This window comes from Saccostrea cucullata, unplaced genomic scaffold, assembly GCF_032062105.1.
Source record: "Saccostrea cucullata isolate Sc308-1 unplaced genomic scaffold, CSIRO_AGI_Scuc_v1 ctg210, whole genome shotgun sequence".
Lineage (NCBI taxonomy): Eukaryota > Metazoa > Mollusca > Bivalvia > Ostreida > Ostreidae > Saccostrea > Saccostrea cuccullata.
Window position 1 is genome coordinate 79,214 of NW_026926147.1, and position 27,718 is coordinate 106,931.

The 27,718-nt window shown below is 32.1% G+C and overlaps 1 protein-coding gene and 1 long non-coding RNA gene across 3 annotated transcripts; both read right to left on the reverse strand.

Annotated features, from left to right (window-relative positions):
• Window positions 1–309: 309 nt before the first annotated feature.
• LOC134270934 (nuclear receptor subfamily 5 group A member 2-like) lies at window positions 310–15,216 on the reverse strand. 2 transcript variants are annotated; one of them, XM_062753203.1, is made up of 7 exons: window positions 14,970–15,216; window positions 5,528–5,656; window positions 4,993–5,133; window positions 3,995–4,707; window positions 3,681–3,785; window positions 3,434–3,587; window positions 310–3,225 (listed from the first exon to the last, which is right to left on the reverse strand). In XM_062753203.1, the coding sequence occupies exons 1-7, from the start codon at window positions 15,067–15,069 to the stop codon at window positions 2,978–2,980; spliced, it is 1,590 nt and encodes a 529-aa protein (XP_062609187.1). In that variant the 5' UTR covers window positions 15,070–15,216; the 3' UTR covers window positions 310–2,977. The 2 variants fall into 2 exon arrangements, with proteins under 2 accessions (XP_062609187.1, XP_062609188.1); XM_062753204.1 differs by lacking the exon at window positions 14,970–15,216 and adding an exon at window positions 9,275–9,368.
• Window positions 15,217–25,946: 10,730 nt separating this feature from the next.
• Window positions 25,947–27,432, reverse strand: LOC134270935 (uncharacterized). Its single transcript, XR_009992912.1, has 3 exons — window positions 27,408–27,432; window positions 26,900–27,023; window positions 25,947–26,033 (listed from the first exon to the last, which is right to left on the reverse strand). It is a non-coding gene; the product is annotated as an uncharacterized LOC134270935 (long non-coding RNA).
• Window positions 27,433–27,718: the final 286 nt, after the last annotated feature.

Consider the following 27,718-nt stretch of genomic DNA (forward strand, 5'->3'; position numbering starts at 1 on the left):
TTATGATCATTAAACCTTGTCAATTTATGTATCCTAAGACCTCAAAATATTTCATTGGAAAAATAGGTCACAGTGACCTACTTAGGGAATTGAACAGCTTTATTTAAATATTTCAGATATTTTAAAATTCGCTTTGAATCTTAATCAGTTGCTGCATCCTGGATCATAAGCTTCAAAGAGTTCAAAATATGCATCTAAATAATCTGAATATGAATGCCTGCAAATTCAAAAAGAAGGTCAGTTACATGTAAAAGAACTGTTAAATATACCAATGTAAGTTAACACTATACTGAAAAATAGAAGAAAGACTTGTACACAGTTTTAGATTTTATTTCATATACAACTGTATGCCATAGAGCAGCCTGTGGCAATAATAACAGAATTTTCTTCACTGCCACAAGACTGCCATCAAGTTAGATATTCTTGAACAGCAAGCCTATCAGTAAATTAATTTTTCCTTTTTATCTTAACACTGTGTTGGAAACTGGTCAAAATGATCACAGTACCTCACTAAAAACAAATATTAAACAATATAAAGTCAAAAAGCTCTATTCAAAATTCCAGAGTCCATCAGACAGACCATTAAAACATGGGGGCTTGTATTGGTTTACAAGCTTGTGTGTACAAATCTATACATGGTTTAGAGAATCCATTTTGAAAATAAATCACAATGTTTAGCAGTGAAAGCACATACATTCAATAGAAATGTACATCCTTGTAGCACTTCTGGTTTATAAACATAGCACTAAATGTATCCAAGAGGCATGGAGTTACAACACATTGGAGATGTCCCTCACAAGTAAAAATGTTCTGGGTGCAAATACTGCACAGACTTTCGTATCATATCTCTCAACCACACACTCTCATACACTTTAATATACAGTCATATATTTGTATATACACATTTGAAGCTGGTTTTCCAACAAAACTTCAGCCGTCAACAAAATTATTCAGCACTGTATGTGTAGTTGATGAAAACATGTAAAAACAGTATAATTAATGTGACTTAAATATGAGAATATATTAACTATCCAATATATATTATATAAAAGTGTTTTTTTTTCAGACTAAAACATGGAAAACCTCCAATCCATTAACTTGTAATTCTCACTGCAAGGATATGAAGTTTTTAATGTGTTAGCTAAAACAATTTTGTATCATCATGCATGCACTTCAGGGAATGGTAAGATTTCATTAGAATATTTGATCATGTGATCAATCGTCAAATGTCATAAAAAATTATTTACAATTTCTAAGTGTGAAATAGCTGCATAAGATAATATATTATGTAAAAACAATTTTTAAAAAAAAATTAAATTCATGCGTTAACATGGTTAATGTTTTGGAAAAAAAATTCTACGAAAAGCATTTTATTTTCTTTGGAAAAATAGAGGAAGCTAGCTAAAATTTAAGTGCAGAAAGTTTTTATTTTTTATTTTTGAGATCTTTATAAATATCAAGGTTAATTTCTAATTATATATCAATGAAGGTTTGATATATGCTACAGAATATGAAAATGCTGCTATGAAAAATAGCTAATCAACCATTTACAGATTTTACAAATCTGTGTTTTTAACATTGGTGACAAATGTTGAGCAACATGGAACAGCCTAATTAATCTAGATGTATTCTGTTATTTGATTGTCATACTCATATTTCTCATAGATTACAGTGATTATGCATTGACAAACAGATGGAAAGATAGGATTAAGGTTCAAAAAAGATTTTTCAAGATTCTTGAAATTTTGAATTCATCGGTAATTTACTTTGACATATCAGTGCATGATGATTAAAAAAAAAAAAAAAAAAAAAAAAACAACTATTTTTTGTAAATAAAAGGCATCCTTGCATTATTCGGAACCAGATAATTTTATAAAAACCAAAACAGGAAAAATTTAAATCTATTACAAATATAAGTTCCAAAATAAAATTTGTCATAAAATAATTTAAAAACAAAAGAAAATTCCAAAACTTCCATACTGGGAAATCTCTTCTTGAATATTATTAAACATAAAAAAAAATCCTTAACAAAATGGAATAAAAAATATTTCCAAGACGTGTTTTTGAGCTACGCTAAAGTTGTGTACTTCCAAAGCCTTACTCGGCAGAAAGTATACCGCAATAAAAAATGTTCAGCTACAACTGCATCAAGTACAAATCTAATGACAGTTATAAACCAAATGCCCTATGAAAATGAAATGAGAATGATATTAACACAAAGTCAATATAATGAAACATATACAGTACATAAACAGTATATATTCTCTATAAATACAGGGGAAATGTGTACCTACTGAAAATATATCAGTTGAACTTACTTTAAATTTTTCTGTCTAAAAAATATGCTACTTGTCGGGTATAGTGTTGCATAAAACAATGAAACATACATATAGTATGCTCAATGTATTAAAAACAACTAGATTTCTAACTACTACATCATATTTTTTTTAACATAATGTAAATGGCACAAGCTTTATTTATGAAAAAATTAAGACCTAAAATCTATTTCTGTAATTAATATTTTCTCGAATTAAAAAAAAGATTCTATTCAGGTTTAATTAAAGTTGTGCACCGTCATTTAGAAACGGACAAGTAAAGAAGTTAATAACTGACCATCAATGTCCAAAAAATAAGAACATAATTAAAACAAATTTAACAATATATAACATAACAGATGAAAAACATGGCACTATATTTCATGATTATCGCACTCGATACTTTGAACCAAACATGAATAAACACTGGAGCACTCATTATCAATTGACTTGTACATTTCTCCTTTTTTGATATAACTACATGTATACAAGTTTCTTTTCCCTGATAAAAAATATAACTCAACAACCTTCGATAGAAACTATCATTTTCTCGAAAGTGCCTTTTCTCCTCTTAGCTCATGCATCTCCAACCTTGTTTTGAAGCGGCATCCTAACATACTCAAATTTAGGGAAAAACCTTGCAGCCTATAGGACGCTATTCTTTATTTCTTCTTAGAATGCAGCATTTCTATTAGAAGTGTCTGATCGGGAATTTCACCATTCAGATGTTTGTAGTACAGAAATTCCTCAGCATGCATACTGATCAATCTCACTTCTGGAAGTCTTAATAGAACTTGTCCAAATTTGTCTTTAAGATGCGGGTAGAAATTGACACAGTATTCCATTAGGGCTGAATTTACCTTCTCTTGGGAGTTCTCCACTGCTTGTCGATTTTCTAGACCTGGTACATCTGTGCAAAGAAAATGATTTATCATTTGACAGGTTGTTATTTTAGACAAGTGAACAAAATAAATCTAGCTCAAGTAATGAATTTTAGAGGTGCATTTTATCCTTCAACAAAAAATCTTCAGAGAAAAGAAAATGAACAAAATCTTTAAGAATAAATGTTTTTACTCATAACAAATAATAATCATCCCATTTCAGTTTAACCCACTTACCAGGATTTAATAATATTAAAAATTTCAGGCACAGATATTCGTTGATATCTATCTTTAGTTCTTTCATTTTTCGCACCAAATCAAAGATGCTCTCTTTGGCTGCTGCTAATCCTAATTTGTCTAAGCAATCCAATGTCAGCTTTTTTCCATTCAACTAAAAAATATATTTTGTTTGTTGAGCAAAATGTATATTTTTTAACTTTCTTTTAAGTGTGTTATAATTGGATCCGATATAGCGTATACTTACCAGAGTGACCTCGCCTGACCATGTCTCCCTGACCAGTCGATGGACCAGGTCTAATATAAGTATCTCACTCCAACAGTTCTGTAGCAGCTTCATTTGATCTTCAACCTGTGTAAAACAAACAAGTTTGTTTAGATCTAAGATTCCTGACATGTACTGTATGATGTTCAATACATTTTATATATATAGTGCTCTGTGTAACTGTGCCCTGTTGAATACACAACGTTACTCTATAGAAATCAATTTGAGCCTATACTATGATTGATGACCATGCTATATTAAAAGCCTCATTTATGGAATGAATTTCAGATGTTTACCTTTAAATCTTTGAAGAAGAATGAGGTTCTTGCCCATTCCACCATCAGAAACAGAAGCTGGTCGGACAATTTACAGAGCATGTTGATTAAAACACTAGGTTGTAAAATGTCTTCATGACCAAACTCATTTTGTACAAAGGAAGTCAGTTTTTGTTTTATTTCATTCTCGTCAGCCATGGAAGCTTTCACGTCCAGAATCATTTGAGGCACAATTGGCACAATAGGGGGCGCCACGGGCGATAGTGGCGACATCTGGGTTGGACTGTGATGGTTATAATGGTGATTCATTTGAGGTGTGGATGAATATTGATTGCGCAGTGCTGACACTACAGAGTGATGGTAATTTGGTGGCATGGAGTAAACCTGAGAGGGAGAGTTGGTGGAAGTGGGCAGGGCTTGAGAGGAAACCGAGGTTGACAACCGACTGAGGTCCTGAGGGGGTGAATCTGGCATCCCTGGTGAGGGCATACCGGACAGTGGAGGTGAATGCATTGCGTATCCCACATTGCCCTCGGAGGACAGTTGGTGAAGCATGTTGGGATCCGGTTTGATGTCCTGGTCTCCCATCATGTTCATTCCACCCGAAAATCGCGCATGACACGTGGCCAGAAGCTGTTGTTGCTGCCGTATGGCCTGCTGTTTGAGGGCTCGGTCGCGTTTGTACATCGGACCAAATTTGTTTCTCCCTCCTCTCATTCTATCTTGTCTCACAGCTACAAAAGAATGGAAAATGTTGTATGAATCTAAAGAATGAAATTTAAGGGTTAAAAAAACCTATACCTCTACCTCTGATGATTCTACCTCTAATGATTCATAAACTACATGCATTTACATCGTCTTTAAATATCCTTATCATCGATTTCTACTTGCGATTTTCAAAAGAGTAAAAACTAATCTTCAAATATTTAAAAGTAAGAGTCATAAATATTTGGTAAAAAAAAAATTACAAAAAATACGAGACAAGAACCATTCCAATCAATCTTTTATATTACCCTTACCTTCTAACTTCATGCCTACGCTGAGACACTTCTGAAATCTACAATATGGACACCGCTTTCGCTGACTCTTGTCAATATGACAATTTCTGTTATCCACACAAGAGTAAACCTTTTTGTTTTGTACTGTTCTCTTGAAGAAACCTGTAATATGTTACAAAAAAATTTGAAGAAATATAAGTTTCAATCATTATGATCATGGCCTGTCATTTTAACCTTTAAAAAATTAGCCTATCAGCATATCACTGTAAAATGCTCTGCTACTGTAAGCTCATATTCCACATGAGTTCATGCAATTATTGTGAGAATTATCCCTCTTCATTAACTGAAACTATAATGATTCATATTTACTATTATTGAATGGATTCCCTATTACTGATTTATCAATCGCATTACTGAGAAAGTAATGTTTAATGTTGACAATCTGTTAGTGATTTAATTTTTCAGAATATATCATTCATAGTGATTATATGACTTCAATTAAAGCCTTATTTTGGTGACCTTGATCCAGTAACTGACAGCTGTAGGATTATCTTACCTTTGCAGCTTTCACAGGTGAGAAGTCCGTAATGGTACCCCGACACCTTATCCCCGCAAACAGGACACAGTTCCTCGAATGTGTACTTCACATCCTGGGGGTACTGCATCTCCCCACCACTTCCCGAGGCTAAAAAAAAGAAAAATCAAGTTCAGCAATTTTTAATAAAAAATTCAATATTCCAAGTTTCTGTAGGGTCTACATGTACCTGGAAAGCGTCCAGTACTTTACCAGGAAACCTACTGAATAACCTCTCACCTTCTGTAACATACACCATCGTGCAAATCTAGTCAGTGTTTTCACAAAATACACATTGTCCAAAATCTACACAGATCAAAAATCGAAGTCAAATCAATGAAAGCTGAAAGGTGTGTGCTGTTTATACAGTGACAACTCTGCACATGTATCACAATAGAAGTACAGAAGGTCAAATGTAAGCCGAGGTTTGAGCAATCATTATATATATAGTACAGTACTTGTGCATATGAATAACTATCATTATGCATATATAGACTAGCCTTGGTGATTACTATTATCTGACTGATAAAGGAAAATTCTGAAGGTTACATATATTTGTATGGCGTACATCATGTACATCATCAATACTGCTGAATCAAATGACAAAAAAAATTAGCTCATGTTTCAGAAAAGAAATATGAAAAAATTTCTTTTCTGAATGTAAACTAGATTTATACATGGTAATATACTTAAAAACATTTTGTTTAACATATTTTGATTAATCAGCTAAAAGAAACGACGAGAAAAATGTATTGTCTGGGGCTAATGGCCTTCATGATATTGTGTTAATATATGAGACAATTATCCTTAATACAAACTAACATATGTCTGTCCTCTCAGCAAATCTGGCTAAAAATACATATATTTAATTCAAACAACTGAGAAAAAAAAACAAACAATGCCTAGAGACTCAAAGAAGAGGCAAGAATTTAACGATACATTTTTGGTAAAAAGTGATTTATACTTTTAATTTTGCATTAATGGCCTGTGAAGGTATATTAGCCAATTGTTCATTTATACATATTAAACAGTTTGAAAATAAAACAATTATCATGTATACTGCATGCTTCAGGCATTTTTAAAAGCTTTAGTATATCCATTAATATTCATGATAAATGTGAACTCAGTGCAATGGAACAAGAGAGAGAGTGAAAAAACTATTTGGCTTCTTTAACTAAGGAATGAAATCATAAATTTTATGACAACATTGAAAAAATTCTACAAGCATTTATCAAAAAATCACCAAGTTTATATAGTGTACCTAAAGGTTCTTTTAACAAAAGGATGTTTTAGTTGACCGATTATCGCGTTCAGTTTCCCAAAAAGCAGCATGTTAACTACAGTATAAGTAATTTATAAATGAGATAGAATTTTAACGTATCCTTTAAAAAATCCATAACTGGTTCAACAAATCATGTAAAATGTCATATCCTGGTCAAAATAACTTTCTCTTCACATTTTACCCACAGTAAGGTTTGAGTAATCTTTAAATTTCCTGATGAGTAGAGAATTTTTCAATACTGTAAATGCCCCTCATTACTTTTCATATAGCTTAGAGGTATTTCATTAATGCAATGTGCTTCATCTGTGTCCTGTAACTGATCTTTCACTTAATCAATTCATTTGTTAAAGAGTACAACTCATTCAATATTGTATGAACACAGATATTGCAAAATTTATGGATAAAGCAGTTTTTTTTGTATCCATGACAAAATTATAAACGATTCATTGTAAAATTTTACCGTTGTAAAGAACTCAGATATACTGATTTTATAGATATAATCAACTGATAATGTGTTCAACAGAGGTTTTTCCTCTTTTACAACAATATTTTTTAAGATCCTAAAATTTTTAAAAGTGTATTAAACTAACATATTTTTGTAAGTAAGAATTCATAATATGGCATATTTCATTCTTAAGAAACTTTTGTAATCCAAAGTAATTAAATTTTAAATTTAATCAGTTAATTGTTCTCTGAAAATTTTCAGTGGTCAATTCAAAAGAAATACATACTATATTGTAAATTTGCTTTATAAAGTAAATTTAATTTTTATTTGTGAGAACTTTACGAGAGAAGGGTCTACCTGTGAAAATTATAGATTACAAACAACAATACAAGAAATGAAGAAGTTGATAATTTTGTTTCATTTAATAATTTAGTGATAAATTACAGTGAAACTTGTCTTCTCTGGATGTTGGGTAATCTGAAATCTTGTCTAATAGCGAGCGCAGCGAGCGTCGCGAAGCGACGCTCGCAAAGCGACGCTCGCAAAGCGAGCTCAATAGACTAACGTGTAAGAACAGAGGAAATTCGGATTGAAATCTGTACATACGTCAGCCAAATTTCTCTGTGCAACATTCCCAGAATTCCTGCACTACCCAATGTCCTTTGCGCGAATATTGCCGAATAAATAAATAAATAATAACGTAAAGCATATATCAGACTTTTAGTTTGTAGAAATCTTTCAAAGAAACAAGAAATAACTCTGCAATGTTTATCGACAAAAATTGCACTTGTTCTATAGTTTCAAACAGACGCTCGGCTGTCTCCGTAAGCTCCGACGAGCTTTGTGACGTTGTATGATGTCACAGCTAGTCGAGATATCTCGTGCGGCTTGACATTCGAAGTGGCTGATCTCAAGTGTTTTTGATGGTACAACTGCGCTCGCCCCAACGGTCACACCGTAAAACATATTATAGTGTAAACTGTTAAGTCCCTTCTCTAAAATGTAGATATTTTAAATATACTTTTTAATATCTACAGTTTGGTAGCAATGGTGTTGGGGGTGCAGAATTGGACATTTTTCATATGACCGTAAATGATCATGTGTAAGTTTAACTGTTTAAGTAAAATATTCTACACACATCAACTGATGCAAATAAGACAGATGAGCAAGAAAAATGTGGCTGCTTTCCTACACCTGAACGAAAAACAATTGTACCATAGGGAGATGTCCAAAATATACATCTCACAAGGATAACCATACAAGAGGCTAGCTGGCGCAAAATTTTGAGAAAATATAGGTTTAAAATGTCCATTGCAACATATTCTACAGTTCCTCTTTCATCAATATAATTATAAATATATACCAGGTATTTGAATGTTACTAGTTTGCCCATACATGACTTAAATTGTGCCCATTTTAGCTAGTAACCAATAGAAAACATGATGTTGCCATTTAATCTGATGAATAATATACAAATACTTGTATTAAATAATAGGATCATAAAGTAATGATTTCCTCTGATAGGAAAAGTTCTGGTATCACACATGCAAGTGTAAACTCGGATATTTATGAGACTGTGTATTAGCCAGTATTGAAGTTATTAATTCAATATAAACATTAAAAGATGAAAAGATTTAGTTATTGAAAAAACAAATAAAAATTCTGAAACTTATACCAATTAGAAGTTCAGCTGAATGACAATTTAAAATAACAACTTATATTACACATGCATTCAAAGTAATTGATTCCAAAAATACTCTGACATACAAATAAAAGTACGAAGCATAATCATGTCAAACCATGTTGTCTGACAGCCGTTGTGCATGTTTACAACAAAACATCACAATATGCTCAGCTGTGACCTGAACATTATATTTACATGCTCCAGAACAAGTACATGCTGTCCGAACAACAGGTATTTAATGCCAAATTTTGTCTGCCCATAAACTAGGTCACAAAAACTTTAAAGACACGAGAGATTTTAATGTATATTAATACATACTGATGGTGTCTGAACAGTCTAAATCATCCATTATTCGTTGGCAAACGGAATGAAAATACAAGTAACATGGCTGAGGTTCAATAAACTCTAGTGCATAATTAGGTCATACTCCATACACAAAAGAGCTGTTTCAAGGGGAATAACCAGAAAATGGTTTATTAGGAATGCTCATTTCTGCTATTGCAGATCATGCATATCACATTATCTGTCACACAGTGGTAATTCTTAAGTAGCATTCAAAGATGCATACATGTCAAGAGTAATATAGCGATATACATGTAAGCAGTATATTAACGAAGGCAGTTCTTGTATAAAATTTATATGCCTTCACAAAGTCCAACATAGGCATAATGTCTGAAAATATCCTAGTCTGTAAAATGCTGATGATGTTAATTGTCACAATTTTTTCATCTATTTAGTATCACGTGTTGCATGCAGAGAGAATTATGTATACAGCATGAACAATATTTTTTGTCACATTTATGTGGGAAACTGGTTTTCATCATTCAGATTAAAAACCAAACAATTTGTCTATTGGGATAAATATTTACAGTTTAATTAATTTTCATACATGTATGTGATGGGAATCATGCAGTGAGAAATTCATAACTTATGATCCATTTTTGGGTATCATCAGAAAACAAAAATCTTAATTTGGCTTGTTAATCCTAAAGAGTAAAAAGAAAGTAACTAATTAATAAAAGTTACCCTTGAAATAATAGATAAATGCATATGTTTAAAAACCTTAAGTTTGAAGAAATGGGCATGTTGAGCATCCTATATTGATTTCATAAAAAAAAATCTTTATAACCATGTTTATGGGCCATTACCAAGTACCTTTTTAAGAGAATTGGATAGGATGAACTGACTAAAATCTGACATTCCAAAAAATATAGGGCTCAATAATAGAAAAACTAATTAATTGAAATAACATTTTTTAATGAAGCACAAGGAATCAGGCAATTGTGAACAAAGCTATATAGTGCACTTATATGGTATTCTACTAGGCATGTAAAGAGGCATATGCACTAGAACAATAAATTTTATTTTTGTTAAATATTCATAAAAATATATGTTCTAAACAAACATTAACAGTAGAGACATAATGCTATATGTGGTATCCAACATTATACTCCAGAGAAAAGATGATTGAAGTTTTAACATTCTACACTTTTGCTGAAAATACAAAAAAGCCGAAGGGTCTGCTCAAAATTTGGATATTTTGAACAATAAAGTAATGGCCTGGTTCTTTTTACCTGTTAGTACAGGGTTCTTGGTCATACAGATACATGTATTTTATATCTCTGGGGACACAATATCCATAGTCTATAAAGAGCATTCACCCTGGAGGGGTAATGGTCATCAACATTTAAGCTTTCATGCCACGGTTGGCAATGTCAACATTTCGAGTGGAAAATCTCTCTTACGAGCTTAAATTAGTTGTTTTGTATTTCAGCGGTCGTTCTGTCTTTTCAAACTTTTTTCTCTTTAAATAGAGGCTTTCTAGTGGTAAAATGCAATTAGAAAAGCTGTTTTTTGCATGTCAGTAACATATTAAATTGGGTTATTCAATCTTCAGGCTAAAAAGCCCCTTTGCAATGAAAAGAAAGAAAAATTCGAATGTGTTCATCGTAACATGGCAAGATAGAGCTGATAGTAAGGGCTAAAATTAAGTTGAAATAGGATATAGTCTTTTCATTATATAATTGCCAATATCCCTAGTCCTTAAAAAAGCATTGCATGGATTGCAAACAGACCTTTTTTTTCCCAAAAATGAATAAGTTAAAGCAGAGTTCCCGAAACGCACCGGTCCAGAAATGGGACCGGTAAAATCTTAATTTTATCGGTCAAAATGTCCGATGGTTTTTTTTACAGACTGTATAACGTTTACATATAATCTTAACAAAATCATTTAATTCAATTGTCCTGACAATAAACAAATGCAAAACTAAAGGAATGAAAAAAAAGAGGGGCGCGCCAGATCTTGTTTAAATAAAATGTAGACGGTGATTGTCTAGTATAAAAAGCTACATATTAAAATAATAATTTCCATAAGTCTGGGAGGAAAAACAGTTTTAACAGTCTATGCGAAAGTCACCGGACCGTCGGTTTTTACCGGTAAAATTTAGGTCGGGTCGGTAAAAAAAATCAGTTTACAGGACCGAATGTCCGGTAAAAAATAAGGCCAAATAAATCTAAATTAAGAGGTAAACATGGTCCAATTCCCCACAAATGTCCTTTATGTGACCAATTTAGCAGTAATACTTGATTGATTTTTATATATTACAACCCTGTCATGATCGTTTTTATTCTAATTCGAATTTCCTCTGTCAAGGGTTAGAGATCTTTAGATAGCTCATACGTAGATTTGGTTGGGAAAATATTTAGATAGCTCATACGTAGATTTAGTTGGGAATTTTTGTTCAAATGATCATCAAACTTGAGTAACCATAATGAGTTGTTTCAGGAAAAATAAATATGCATTGAAAGTGCATATTAAATTTAAGAATTTTTTTTGATACAGTGTATGTTGTACAAGTCAAATATGAAGGAAAAAAATACATGCAATTGTATAGATACCTTTAACAAAGGAAAATTATAAATAGTTAACATGTCCATTTCACTCTGAATTCATTTAACAATAAGGTTAAATTTCACAGTGAGAATTAACCCCATCCCACCATCCTCTCAATCTCAGTATCATAATGATGTATGGATTTAAAGGAAAAAAAGTCGGTCTGGTAAAAAATTGCTTGGTCTGGTAAAAATTTTATTTTTACCAGACATTTTGTCTGGTAACAATTTTCAACTTTCGCGTAGACTGTTTTTAAAAACACTGTCAAACAAATATTTTCCCTCTGATAAATATATGCACTCTGTAGTTCTGACAGTAAAAAAATGTGACAATCTACTTTCGTTTTGAAGGACGGATTTGCAGGGTTGCAAGAGTTGCCTGCTATTTCTTTGATTACAGACAATTTGTTACCATTTATTATTTTCTCTATAATTTAATCTATTAGCATGATAATATTATACCAACTTCTGGATTTTTTTTAATGTATTTGATAGCATTTAAAATACATGCGCGTTTTTCCCCTTTTCTAAAAATAGCGGACTGACTTGAATGTAGTAAAACGACAACAAATTCACTTAAAATCATCATTTTCATGATAAATTTGCATATCTTTATATCATTAGTACATATTTTTAACTGTGTGGAGGTTGTATAATAAATTTTAACTAGTCAGAAATATCGGACGTTTTCCAGGCATTTTAAAACGAGTTTGATATTTTACGTAATATTTTTCCTGGCACATAAAATACCAAAATCCAAAAGAAAAAAGAAAAAAGCCTGGAAAACAACATATATTTCCCACTAATTCCAAACAATCAACCAAGAGTTGTCATGTTGCAGATTTTATTTAAAAAAAATAAAAAAAATATGTCAGAAAGGACATAATAATTTTATACGATGAATTAAGCGTTGGTCATCACACGCCGTCGGCGACGTCAAATCCTTCATACACAGGCCTTATAGAAAATATTTTAATAATTTTTTTAAAAAAAATCTGCATTTGCCATCTTTTTATTTACACATATTATTTATTATATCGTTACAATTTCCAATCCTATAATATGTTAAATTTACATACAAAAAATTAATGTCCGGTAAATTTTACAACTGTCCGGTGAATTTTGAATATTTACAGGACAATTGTCCGACATATTTTTGACTAGTTTCGGGAACTCTGTTAAAGGATAGAGGAAGTGAAGTACACCTCTCAAGCAGTTACTTATTCCATACATATCTCGGATTTCAAGTTTACCAAACATATCTCAGACAAGTGACACAAAATACCTCAGAGCATACTAAGGATCCCTGATGTTTATGGACACTCAAAATATGAATATCAAGCCACTACCCCATATCATTCTCTATGTAGATAAAAGGTTTGTCTGTAGAAGTGGACAGACAGACAATGGCAAGCAGACCTCTGAAATTATTGGACTGTGATAAATATTCAATGACAGATCACAATATGTTAACATTGTCATGTAATTAAATTTGTAACTTTTAACCACCATATACATTTTTTTGGTCAATTTAATGTGACATATGAGCCATTATTAATTAACTCATAAGTTTAATAAATTTCAATCATGACCCCCCCCCCCAACACACACAAACAATCTATACATGAACAAGATGTAAATCTATTGTTACAAATTTTGAGTGTTTAGTTCGGCTGATTTGAACAGATGACCCTTGTTTAGGGGTTAAGTTTCACCCTTTACAACAGATTAACCACTATAACATAACCACAATACATATTATGTCGCTTACACCTAATTAACGAGATATTTCCTCCGACAAACTGTCCTAAAGGGAAACTGTTGTTTGTCTAGTATCAGATTCAAGCTTAACATTAATTGTTTCAATAAGAGTGTGTAAAATAACATTGAATTTAAGCCTAATAGTATGTATTTTTAAAACATGCAGTGAATTCATTTAGTTGTTGGGTTAGCACTTTTCATTGTTATTCAAAGCAAACAAGTCTTCATAACAATACTCACTTATCTTCATTTTTGTGACTGTTCATCAATATTTTTCTGCTAATCGACACCGACTGGTCACCACACAATACCCCCCCCCTCCCATCACCAATTTATTGACCTTTTTTTTCATTTACCTTGTTACAGACACTGATGACCATGCAATTTAAAGATTAAAAAAAAAATTGGGGGGGAATGAAATGAACTCTGGTGCTCAGAGTTTAAATTAATCATTGCAAAGACTTTTTGTCATTAAAGTTTTCCTGAAGAAAATACTTCTTAATACTTCTGATCTCACAAGTTTGAAAAAAAATATATTCTACTGATCTTGGAGTTTTATTTCCATTTGTTGAGGTTACATGGTAATCAATAATGTAAAGGAATGAATTGGTCAGGAGATTTATAACTTATATATATGTATATAATTAAATGTTAATTTAATGGTTTCAACCAGATGGATTTTCAAATATTGAATTTCTGCATTTCAGGAAAAATTATTTATTTTAAAAAAAAAGAGAGAGAGTGAAAAGAATGGGAAACTTCTAATTTATAAAGACACTGTGTGTATAAGAATCTGCCCAATTACTCCCCCCTTTTTCAATTTTTTTTCAATCTTGATTCATTCACATGGCGAAAGTAAACAGGAGGGTCAGGGTTTTATTGAATATTTTGCAGACTAAAGAAAATCTGTTGACCTCTCTATGACTGCATAATGTTTATCTTGAGTAAACACTGATCAGCTGATTAGTAAATGAACATGTCCTGGGACAGAAATAACTAAAATATTGTATGAGAAAAAATAAATTAAAACAAATACACTGTTCCCCCTAAAAGAAACGATAATACAGAATTTTTAGCATAAATATTTTTCTGACTCTTTTGACCGAGCAGCAAACACGTGTTTTGCAGTCCCTACTTTGAGCCCCCCAGCCAGAGAGAACCACATGTCAACAAAAAGCTGACTGGTAGGCCGGTATTGGTCAACATGTCCAAGGCAAAAGAACTAATTACTGACATGACAGCATAAGCACACAAATGATTAATAAATATCCTAACCAAATCTTTGGATTTCTTTAAATATTTCCACTATCATTCACAAATTCTATTCAAAAGACAACTCGACGTAGGGGGAAATTTTTACCTTCATCTTGAGGCGAAGAGCTCCCTGGATCGGAGTTATTCAGATTGGCACTGACTATGGAATTGTCATCCGCATCCAACTTCTCTGCGTGTTGGATCATATTGAATTCAATATTTCCACATCAACTGACCGGCTGTCAAATCAAGGGCATTTATCTGAGATCGGGGAAACTCCGACAGACCACAATTTCCCTACGAATTTACAGGTGCCCGGTCTCATCTGCGGGGGCACATCTACGCATGCGCCATCACTAAACTAGGACAGATATTCTCTTTTCTGCTGTAAACATGGTGCTCTTAGGGGGAATCTTTCATTGAAAGCCATAAAAAATGTTTTGACCGTAATATTAATACTTGTAGGACGATAACAATTTTACTGACACTCTTAAGTTATTATTATAAAAGCGTTGAATTGTGGTATCAAATTATGATTGCACAGCAAAATCTTGACTTTTATTTAGAGTTATCTCTCTTGCACTATGAGTCATTCAATAGACAGAGGAGAGGATCCAGATTTTCCAGCAACTTGCATTTTTTAAAAACATTTTTTTTTAAGTTTCACTATATGTAACACTTTTGCAGGACGGCTTAAGCAAATTAATTCATCAATGTAATTGGACCATTTCCTTTTAAAAAGAAAAAAAATGTATTGGAAAAAGTTAGGTTAGTATCTACATGCCAGGCACGTAGCATCGTTTTTAAAAGGGGGGGGGGGCAGCCAGAGAAAAAAATTTTCTTACTCACCTGTAAAAGTTGACAAGCAAAAAAAAAAAAAAGGAAAATGCCAAACTCGAAAATCCTATTGCGTGGGGGTGGGGTGGGATTAGTGGCCAACTTTTTTCGATGCCAACTTTCTTTCACTTCAAATTCTTTGGGATATATATAGTACTGCAATTCTTTGATATCCCTTTACTGTGGAAAGAAGTGGGGAGCCAACCAACCTTTCAATAGTAAAGGTTTTGTTGGGGAAAAAAGTGGGGGACAGCCCCCCTCCTGTTGCTACGTGCCTGCATGTAATTTTAAACAGTTAAAAATTACAATTTGTTTCAGCATGATTTTCATTTTGATTCGAACCACGTCATTTGAGGGCTTAATAAGCATGTTGATTACCCATGTATAAATACATTTAACAGTTTAATATAGAATCGATATAAACTAGATTATTTGTATTGGGAACCCTGATTAGAAAATGCTCGCTATACAAGAAAAATGCCCAAGTAAATTTTTTTAAGAATGGACCAAGCGAAACGGAAAGTGTTAAAGACGACCAGTCTTTCTCTGATTTTTCCTTACATAAATCAAGTCTCTTCCAGGTGAAATTCAAAATGTAGTAATAAAAAGAAGACACCTTTTTCTGAATACCGAGTCAAAGAAACAAGAGATGGGACGCTCATTTTAAATCTATCAAATTAACAACATTTCTAACATAGACAATCACCGATTTTATACCCAGCTCCATTAAAATTCAAATTGCGTCCAAAACGCATTTGTTGGCCGTCATCTGTATAGCTTTTACGTCAATGAATACAATAGTCATGTGCAAGGAACGTACTACTGTGCAACATGCATATCGACCAACCCATTCAAGAAAAGAAGCAAATTTTGATAGATGCTATCAAAATGATGTCAATGCAGGCATATATCATTTATTATAAGAAACTGTCCATGTTATTGAATTTCATAATGTCGCTATTTGCATATTACATAAATCATGTAATGCATAAAAGAATAAGGCCAAAAAAGCCTAAAAAGAATTTACGGATTAGAGAAACATGATTTTGTTTCATATGATAGCATGTTACCTCTTATTGCAGCAAACAATATAACTCGAATATTAGACATTTATTTTCTTTTCTGTACATACTTTTTTATTTCTTGAGAGGAACACCTAGAAGTGTTAAATTTGTCCTTTGGGTCACATGACGATATCAACGTATTAATGAACAGATCCAATTCATTACTTCGTCATGTTGAGCATTTATAAGGTAAGGAGAAGGAAAGCATACATTTAAAATGTGTTCAGCAACAATGCACTTTGTTCAAATTATTTTTTTTTATTTAATATAGAAGTATTCATTTCATTGAAAAAAGTTTGTTTTGGAAAGTAGTCTTATTTATAAGCATTTAAAAAGATCATTTATACTAGCATACATATCACTGAAAACAAAAATTTTCAATGTCTGGGAATCACAAAAATATGGTAGCATAAGAATTTAATAAGTACAAATTTTCCTTACCATTTTTTTTATCTGAAAGGCAGTATTCACAAAAAAGAGAATTTTAAGCCTAATATCAAACAAATCAGTCACAAAAAAAAAAGAATCAATATTCTTACAATTTTGCTGAATTTTCAATAAAAATCAAAGAACTGGACGGAAACCAATATTTATAGAGTTTTCTCGCCCACTTTTTGCATAATATTTTCTCTAACACATTGATAGCAACGTGATTTCATGTTACTTTTAAAGCAGGTTTATTCAGAAAACCGAACGGATTCGACAACAGACATGCAATGTCTGTTAATAAACTCTACATACAAGATTTCAAGGTTATATATGCAATGATCTGAATGAAAGATTTTTTTACAGGGGTGGGGTGGGGGTGGCAGGTTCTCTAAAATATCTTGATCGAGAAAACATCGCGCTAACCTTTTAAAAAAAAAAGTCAAGGAAGGGCAGTTCGGGATAATAGAAATATTTCATATCCATAATATAATAATAAATTGTCTATTAAAATGAGATATCATAATTAGTCTCGTAAGTAATAATTAGTGTTTATTAATTAGCCTTTATATATGTTTTTCTCCGTTGCCCGTGGACAGTAACCAGTATTAGATTTGTAACACTGACAATGTACATACTCATAAATGACATAAAGTACATTACAAAAACATATGCTGAATTGGTAGTTTGGTTAATTATATATCGCTGTACATGCACATAACTGCAATTATAGCATGAGAGTCTTTTTGGTTGTAGACGCTGAATAGATCATTTAATAAAGTGGAGGTTTAAGGACGAATGACCCTCTGCTATGAATTTTACATTTTTTTTAAAAAACATTCCCATCACTGATTTTCATCAGGAGCTTTAACATCAGCTGCGAATGGAAAATGGTATGAGGTATAAAGCACGGCTTATTTTTTCAGAAACGATTTTTTTAAGGATCCTTTTTTTAAATGTCAGATCATTGTATGAAGAAATTTGAACAAAGAGAATAGAAAGAGTGACGGTTTATTAACACGGCATTAAATTAAAAATATGAAGTATATATGAAAATAATATTTAGTATCATACCTATTAAAATCGTATTAGAAAAGATATTAAAGTGCTGCTTCCTAAGTCAGAATATCACAACGTTGTATGAGGTTTGTAAGGCTTTTAAAACTGGATTTGAATTTTTGTTAATTATTATAAAACAATATGAAAAGTATTGGCGAAAGAAATAGAAGGTTACAAGTACTATATGTTTCAGTCATATGTTAGATTCCGAGATCTCAATAAAGAAACTCTGATAATGAAAGCTATGGTATTCGTATTTTGTACTTGGAAAGTTATCTCTCTTATCAGAGGGTAGGTACCCCCTTAATAAATCTATAGAATTTAAAAATAAAAAAATTATATCTTGTGCCAGTAGTAGGTGAATTAGAGTTATCTCCTTTAAGCCATGAATTCAGGGCCACCTTAAAAATTGTTTGAACTCTCCCGATCAACTATGCTGAAAATTGCCCCTAACTCAAAACTTTTATTGTAAATATCTTGGATGCAATTTTTTAAAATAATTCCTGAAAAAAGTTTTTGAAAATTCTACATTGATCTAAGATTTTTTGGGGGAAAATTGCTCACCTACTATGGACCCATTTTTTTCATTATGAATTGGGAGAGGGCAAGCAAGCATTATTTTAATGTTGGTCCATCCAAGTTAAATATATTTAAAAAAAACACTGCTGTTTAATTATATAACCGTTTTAATATGAAGCTGAATGCCCCATCTCTCTCGATCGAGATTCATTCATTGGAATGAACCATTTTTATCGAATGGTTAATTTTTCCCCTTAAAAAAGACAATTGTCCGATTTCCTATGTAATGGACCCTTTTTAATCCTATTGAATTCCACTAGGACTGACGTGTGAAAATGTTTATCTATATTGTTTCAATTAAAAATGAACTTAGTATAGTTAATAAATTATTGATTTATAGCATAAAACACGTACATACTGTCTGTGTTATGCAATGCTTTATTATAAATCGTTCAATTGGAACACAGATTTTTATTATCTTTTATTAATTGCCAATATCATTAATTAAAACATTGTTTTATGTCAATCACACAAAAAGAACGAATAAAATTCCTCTCAAATTTTTTCTTTAATTCATTATTCTTTTTTTTTAAACTAGTAATTTATTTTTTTCTTAATGCATATTTGTAGCACTTAAACGTGACGAAGTCGTATTTATCGAACATCCAGCTAGAAATACTGATTCTGAACAAAGGTACCCGTTCATTAACCTAAGAAAAAGTCGAGTGACACGGCGCTGCGTTTCTTATCTAAGTATCAACACTTTCTAATGACTTGTTTTAAAGACTGATGGAGGTTTTGATAAAGTCTAACGTTACAAAGGCAGACAGGAAATGAACCCCTATTGAATAAGGATGTACATGTATCCTTTGCATAGAGTGCTTTCAAAACAGTGTAGATTTCAGAGCGGGACACTCTATAGATAGCTCGACTTTTGTTTGGATGGTATTATGTGTACAAAATATGAGCAACCTGAGAAATTTTAAACAAAAACAAAACAAACAAAAACTATGTATGGTTTTTTGCACTTTTAGATACTTCTGTTTTGATATTTTGGGACGCTAAATAAATTTTTAAATAACCATTGTAAGTAAGTTTCAAAAATTATGTTTTCTTAATGTGTGTGTTTTATTGTTTCCTCAACAAAAATTTTCAAAAATGTTTGATTAAAATGTTGAAGAATAACATGTACAACTAATACATAGTGCATAAAAGAAGACAAATTTCCCCCGTAATATTGCAGACGGGTTTGTCAATACTATGAAATATGTTGATTTTTATCTTTTCTTTAGGCCACGTGGAGCCATGCACTATTTCAATACAAGTCAGCAAGAAGTTGTCGACACTTTGTAAAAAATCTGTCGCCACGCGCCTGTGCTTATATTTGTGGTTACCCCCAATGACGTGTGGCGTACTATAGCTTCACACATTTTGAAGGACTGAAACAAATCATAGCAAAATCTCTGCATATACATATCTCTACATGATCATTTTTCTTTCTGTCTATTTTTGCTTATTCAGTGATGTTACAGATTTTTTTTTTTTACCAAAGACATAACTATATGCCTGGTAAATTTGTATTTATTCATTGGGGGAAAACCCATTGCATTGAATTCTTCATTCATTTTTCCCATTAATTTCCCAGAATCGGAAAAATTCAATGTCAAAGGAAGTTTTAAAACATTTTGATCTTTATAAAAAAAAATCGTTAGCCATACTGAAAATACTGAAACAATCTTCAAGTCTTTGATGTTGGACATGAAAACAAAGAACTCAATTTATTATAACATACAGCGAATGAAAACCTGTACATCCCTTTCCCATTTCGCCGGAACATAGGACAAGGCAAAGTAAAGACATGCATTATAAAAGTGTTTTATTGTGATACCATGCAAGGATTTTGTTAAAGATTTTCAAAAAGAACAATGTAAACAATGATTCTATATTAGGCTAATTTGTATTTTTGAAAAAATCACAAAGGAAACAGACCCGTTTGCCATTTTTGATGCGGAAAATCGTTTGTATGCCGATAAATGCTGAAATGCCTTTAACCACTGCAATTATCTATTTAATTCAATTCTCAGCTTGCAGGCTATCTTGCTTTTAATGTGTATCGCCGTTATCAAATCAATGTGTTTCTCATCACCAATTACACAAATGCGACAATTTATTGTCTGTATCACCTTTTTTGAATTCCAAATCTCTAAAGCCCGAGAGGAAAGCTATATAATTTTTTATTCGAAAAAAAAGAAAGAAGAAATTACTCACAGTTTAAAGTGATTTTAAACAAACTACTATGACAACTGGAAAAGCAGGAAACGCATTTTCAAAGAATGAAAGCATGTGATCAAACGCTAAAGGTCAACATGCAAGCAGATTGGACAGATTTGGATCTTTTGAAAAGGAGACGAAATGTTAAAATTAAAGCGACCTTATGTGGGGGGATTCCTATATTGTATTGTCAAAAAGATTCAAACAGATTTCAAAATGTGAAAATAGCTCAAAACTAAAAATACTGAGTCACCCCCAAGAAACTGAAATTTGCACCCGATTGAGTGGTGTAATGTTACTTTCATCTTGCAGATAATAATCGGTAGAATAAGAGCTAAAGTTTCACCAATTTCTATTGACAATCTATCAGAAGACAACACAAAGTCGCCATATTTTCACTTGGTTTTTCCATTGTTTGTTTCCATTCAGTCTAAGGATGTTGATAACATCAAAGGGTCTGCTTGAAAAAGGTTAGGTAAACGGGTGCTACATTTAACTAATCTTCATAAACCCCCATAGGACCAAAAAGAAGTCTTAAATTGTAAAACATTTGGACCACGGAATGCATAATTAAAAGTTACTGCACATGTTCACGAAATAAAAATATTAGCATTGCTGATTTCACATCCGCTGTCTGTATTCGAATTCCTTGAAATCATTCCAGTTAGTGTAACTGACATGGAGGTTCAGATTCATTTCATATCCGGTACAGACCAATGTAATAACATCGTTACATATTCAATGACTAAATATCAGTTCATAGACTCCGATAATTACCGACAAAGCTACCCAGAATATTGTAAATTATAACATGCTAGTAGGGAGATAATTTTCATAGAATTCTAATCAAATGAGACGTATAAGTCATTAACACATATTTGGACAGGCGAGGAAAACATATGCTACATCTCCATTTATGTCCTCAAGCTTGGGTAAACTGGGTGCACAAAGTAATTACAAAAAAACCCGTAATATCTGCCAAGTGTTGATAACCCATCTCAGAAGGTGGTCTTTGGCCGAATCTGACCGTAAAAAATAGAGGGAAAAGGTAGCGCACGAACACGCCCCTTTATTGATGTTAGCCCGGTTAGGGTAACAGGGCTCACAAGCGCACACTTTGTCCAGAGATGAAATAAAAAGATTAAAGAGATTGCATCGAGATAAACGGGTGTTAAACCTATTGCCACAATCCTCATGTTTGCCCGTGCCGTAACTCGTTTAGAACTGATTCTTTCCATTAAAACATTGATTCATACTTTGTACTATTTGCCACTTATTGGAGGTACAAAAAGGAGGCAAATTGATGACTGTAAATTATGCTGATACTTTGGACATAGAGGGACCCTTGTTCATCAATCTCTTTCTCTGGGAAGATGACACAACAAGTTGAATCGGATACATTTAAATGTATACATTGATATCTTTGGCGATAGAGCAAAAGGGCTTGATAGGGAATAATTGGTAACTGTATTCTCTGTCCACAAACATACCCGAAACTTTAGATTTCTGATAGAGAAATTTTGATGAAAAGGATAAGACAACATCAGGAAGCGATTCAATTTCAAACAGATTCCCCATACTCCATCTTCCTTAATGAACATTTCAGATTAAACAAGCAATTTCAATACAACAGGTAACTGAGAAATACCATCAGTTCAATATTTAAAAAGAAAATATCTGAATTTCCTTTTCTGAGTGCTTTCTAAAAGGAAATGTATGTACATAATGAAATGATTGCTGTAGAATCATAAGGAAACTATTTTGGCCTAGCTTTCAATAATAAAGGACTTAGATTCGATAGAAAAATTAAATTTATGTCTTTCATGGGGAGTATTGCATGTACTAAACTTATAATAAAATCTTTATATTTCTTTGAAAAATATATTAAGAAGAACAAAAAGTATAAGAACGAAGAGACGGGTTGCATGTCACTCAAAACCGCTCCTTCTGACATTTTGCCAAGTAGATACAAATACACGTTACATGCATAGTACTTGCAATATATTTAGTTTTAAAAAGTATTGTAAAACGGAAACGAGTTTCATCAAAACAGAAAAAGAACTTAAGACTTCAATAGAAGTATTCTATGTAAGGCATAGAATGCAATAATTTGACAAAATTTTTTTTTTTTTAATATTTAAGTTTTTTCCCAAGATTTCTTTTAAAGGTATATGTAAATGTACATTTTGAAATAGAGAGGACAATTTACCTTCGTTGTAAAGGCAAACCTAGAATTTAAAAAAAATCGTCCTATTCGTTTATACTTCAGAATTTTTTCATGCATCATCTACAGATCAAATGCATGAGATTCTGGTTAACCTGTGAAAATGTTCCGAATCATCTTTTCCTGTGATAAGGACCGCATCATGGTTCTCGTTATATATGACTCATTTATATCAAACAATGTCACCACACTTCATTAACAAAAATAATTTTTTAAAAAAAATCCTACATTTTTTACACCTCTGTGGTCCATTTTACGGGGGTTTAACGGAGTTAAGACTAACAATTATCTTAAAAATCCACCGAAGCTTATGTTACCCCATAAAATTTGATTATGAAAACTTTCATCGCCTAAAAAAGCCGTAAGAAGACACCTTGGTGAACATATATTTAAATAAATGCATATTGAAGCTTGTGTTCTTTTGTCAATATTTTAACTTCAATGACATTTAATGAGAAATGAATTTGTCAAGTTGACATAATGTGCTCATAAAACACATTAAGCTCGTCTAATAAAACTTCGGTAAGTAAATTAAGGATTATGCTATGTTGTTTGAAATACAAGTTTTGGGAAACCAAACGTCTGGGTCATTTAATAGGGAAATTATATGAAAGGGAAATGGAATCGCCAGACGGGTTATCGGGTAGGAACCTTTGCACCGCCCTTCCTTATCAGTCGGGTGTCCTGTAATAAATGCTGCGAAAATGACACCAAAATTTCTTGCCAAATGAAAAAAAAAATTGAAATGAATGGAGAGCGAAAAAAATATGCTTGAATTATGAAAAAAATGCAGATTTTGACTTAATATTGTATGGCAAAGGTCCTTCATTAATTATCAATTGGTATACTAGTATCAATTGGTACTCAGGCAAGTGAATGCAAGTATTCACTCGACTGAGTAGGGTTGTAAAAAATCGCTTAATGATTTAACATCTGATCAGCAAGAAGAATGCATGCATGTTAGCAAATCACTAAACGATTAATTTATATTATACTTATTCAATTATTTTATTTTAATTTATAATTACAATGACTTAGAACTTTTCCCACTTCCTTGTAGTAATATTTTAAAAAAGAACACTGATATTATTAATTCATAGAAAGAAAGTGTATGAATTATTAGAATTTTTAAAAGAACACTGATATTATTAATTCATCGAAAGAAAGTATATGAATTATTAGAGTAAATGTATTCCCGTACATGGATCTCATTGCTGAAGCTTTAAACAATTTTCCTTAAGAACCAAGAATACCACACAAACCCCTTTCATTCAAACTTACAACTTTCAACTCTTGAACATAAATCTTAAAAAAGGAGATTTTATATAAAATAAATCTCTCTTCTTACTTTAAAGCATCATCAAGAGGCAAAATGGCATAAAAATTTCAACCTCTTAAACGTTTTGACAGAGGAACAATTGACAAGTCAAACGAAACATAGTTACTAGTGTCACTTGCGATGATTTAAAGGCTTTAATGTTTGAAAAGAGCAGACTTTCGAAACCAACACAGTAAAAGTCACCGTGCAGCAAAATGTCCAAAATGAAATATAATAAAATCAGATAAAATGTAATATTTATGTAAAATGCTCCTGCCAGAAATATGAGATAACTGAGAGAAGATGTGCCAAAAAAAAAACAAAACAAAAAAACCGGAATTCAAGAATTCCCAAGTACGACATGTTTTGCATTCTACTAAAAGATATATTTACTATGTACATTGGTAATGAGATATGTCTTTATAAATCCATGAAATAAATTTTCCCTTTGCGCGTTAAAGATACCTAATATGGTTTTGGCTTTAAACCGTTCCATGAAATACTTTGAAGCTCTTTTAAACGATCAAGAAATTGAAATTGATAAAATCTTTTTTAAATGAACATGCTCGACCATATGCCATATCATCAGCGATGACAATTAGAAAAAGTGGTGGATATTGTTATAGTATTTTTTGAAGTAGAGAGAACACACATAAATCACCGCCACTCAATTGAGTGTGAAGGCATTTCATGGCTTTTGTAGGTAATTTCCAATTTTTCGTTCCGTTATTGACTAAACAGTCTTTCTTAACAAATATTGAAATTAACTTGAAATGATATTTATGAATCCTGTTTATTGACCACAAAAGATAAATTGTCCAGCAATTTGTATGCTTTTTGATGATGCTTGAGTCGCCAGCAAAAGGTTTGCTTTATTTGTTTAGAGACTTGACTATTCAGAGGCAAGGGTAATTGGTTGTGCAAAGATTTCTTTTAAAAAAGCGTTTCTATCATAACACCATCATACACAAATGTTTGAAAAAGGAGGGGTTCACAATAAAAATATCAGCTGTTTCATATTGGTTAATCAGAATGTGATTAAAAACCAACAAAAATTCTTTAAATAAAAAATATAAACAGCTGGTCATTTCATGATTGTATATTTTTTAGTAATTGAATCTGGAAGGTATAAGTGTGTACAAACCCTTTTCATTAATTGAAGCATCATTTCTAGACTCTTACAGCTTTTTGATTTTTCTAAAATTTCTTCGTGATATATGAATTACATAAGTAGAAAAAAGTACCATCCTTTGGAACACACCTATTTTACACAACTGGTAAGAAGTTTATACAAGTTATCAAAAGTGCAGGGTAATTTAAGCAACTGTTCATAACTTCAGTATCCTAAATATGCACGAATGTCTTGCCCACCATATTGCCATGCATCCCTGTAGTGACAAGTTGGCTCCAAAGGAGAGCCAGAACAGATCTGGCGTGATGAAATGTATCGACCTAATTGGGAAATAATGTCACGATTTACATAAATATGTAATACAAAATGTTAAGATTAGGGTAAGTGGTAAATATTAGTCTCTTGTAGTTAAATTAACCTTGCCAATGCAAGGTATTTATGACCGTTTTTAAATATTCATATTGCATGTAGCCTGAAGATAATGAGATGCAAATAGATAATATAATGATATGCAAAATAGATAATGTACAATTTTACCATAACCAAAGGATATATAAATCAATCAGATTGAAGAGAAATGAATACATTTCCTAAACTTGTGCTGAAGGGCAGACAGTGTTCCTACATGACACATTAAAGCAGATTATATTGTTCTTAGATTCCTCTACTAATTATGTCACACCTAGCCATTAATGGAGATTTCAATGATAATGAGGAATAAATGGAGGTTTTAATTATCATTTCAATTATTATTCATCATATAGATATTGGTACTTTAGTTACATAAATGCCCCACTGACATACATGTCTTATTATGTTTAAGTTTAATAAAATGGTAAAGATTGCATACATATTGAAAAGTTAACCAGTCCAATATATATACATGAATATCTATTAAGGATGGTCTTTATGTAGGTATGTGGATTCGAAATATTTTTTAATGCAGGCATATAGCCCAGAAAGTTTTGAAGAACACAGAAAAAAATTGGCTAAGCACGTATCACTGAAGTGTCAGCAGATACAGCCCCTTTTCACAGCAGCTCAAAAGACCCCCAAAAAGTATACTTTTTCCAAAACAAGTTTAAAAATGAGCGAAGATTTTAGAGAAAAATAAAAATTGATAATTGTTGCTCAACTGTTGAACGATAACATAAGTTTACAGTTAAAATGAATTTTTCTGACGTACCTTTCAGTATATATTCTACAACAACTGCGTCCTCCTCTTTGCATGCGATGGCGTCGAGTGTCAATGACGTCATAGGGAAACTTGTCATGTATTCAGGCATATTACCGGCTCCTGTAAGAAAACCCTGCAAAGTTACAGAATTAAGTCTTTTGCAGATGAAACTGTTGGTATCACTTCTGTAATAATGCTTAATGAGTTAACTTACACCCAAAACATTGTTTTAAGCTGCTGAAAGTTTGATGTACTATTACTATGTACTTATGACCTTTTCACAAATGCAACGCTATTCACCACTAGATTTACATTCATGATTAAGTAAAAAAGACATGTGCTTTTAAAAAAGGGCAAATGATTTGTCTCACTCATCATGGATGCATCATTTTAAAATTACGAATACATGCACTATGTTTGCAGCAACAATAAGATTAACGAGCAAGAACAAATTTTAAACAGCAGTTCAAAATGATAAGTGCAGTCAGTACATTGACATAAACGATGAAAAACTTACTTCTCTGAGATTCATCTAGAATCCAGCGTCATTTATAAATAAAATAAAACAGATTTCAGCGCCAATGTAAATAAAGCAAAGCGTTGTATAAATTGTCCAATACTTTGTCAACTTCCCCGTGACGTCACCGTAAAATAAGGGTACTTAGACAATAGTATGAGCGCTGGCTTACTATAAAACTGAAGCGTGGAAATGATGACAGACAGTCGGTAAGACCCCTCCCCCTTCTTTATGACCGACATGTTTAAATGCCCGTGGAAATTCTTTAAGCACGTTCCAAAAAATCGATGAAATGTTAAATACTATTTATA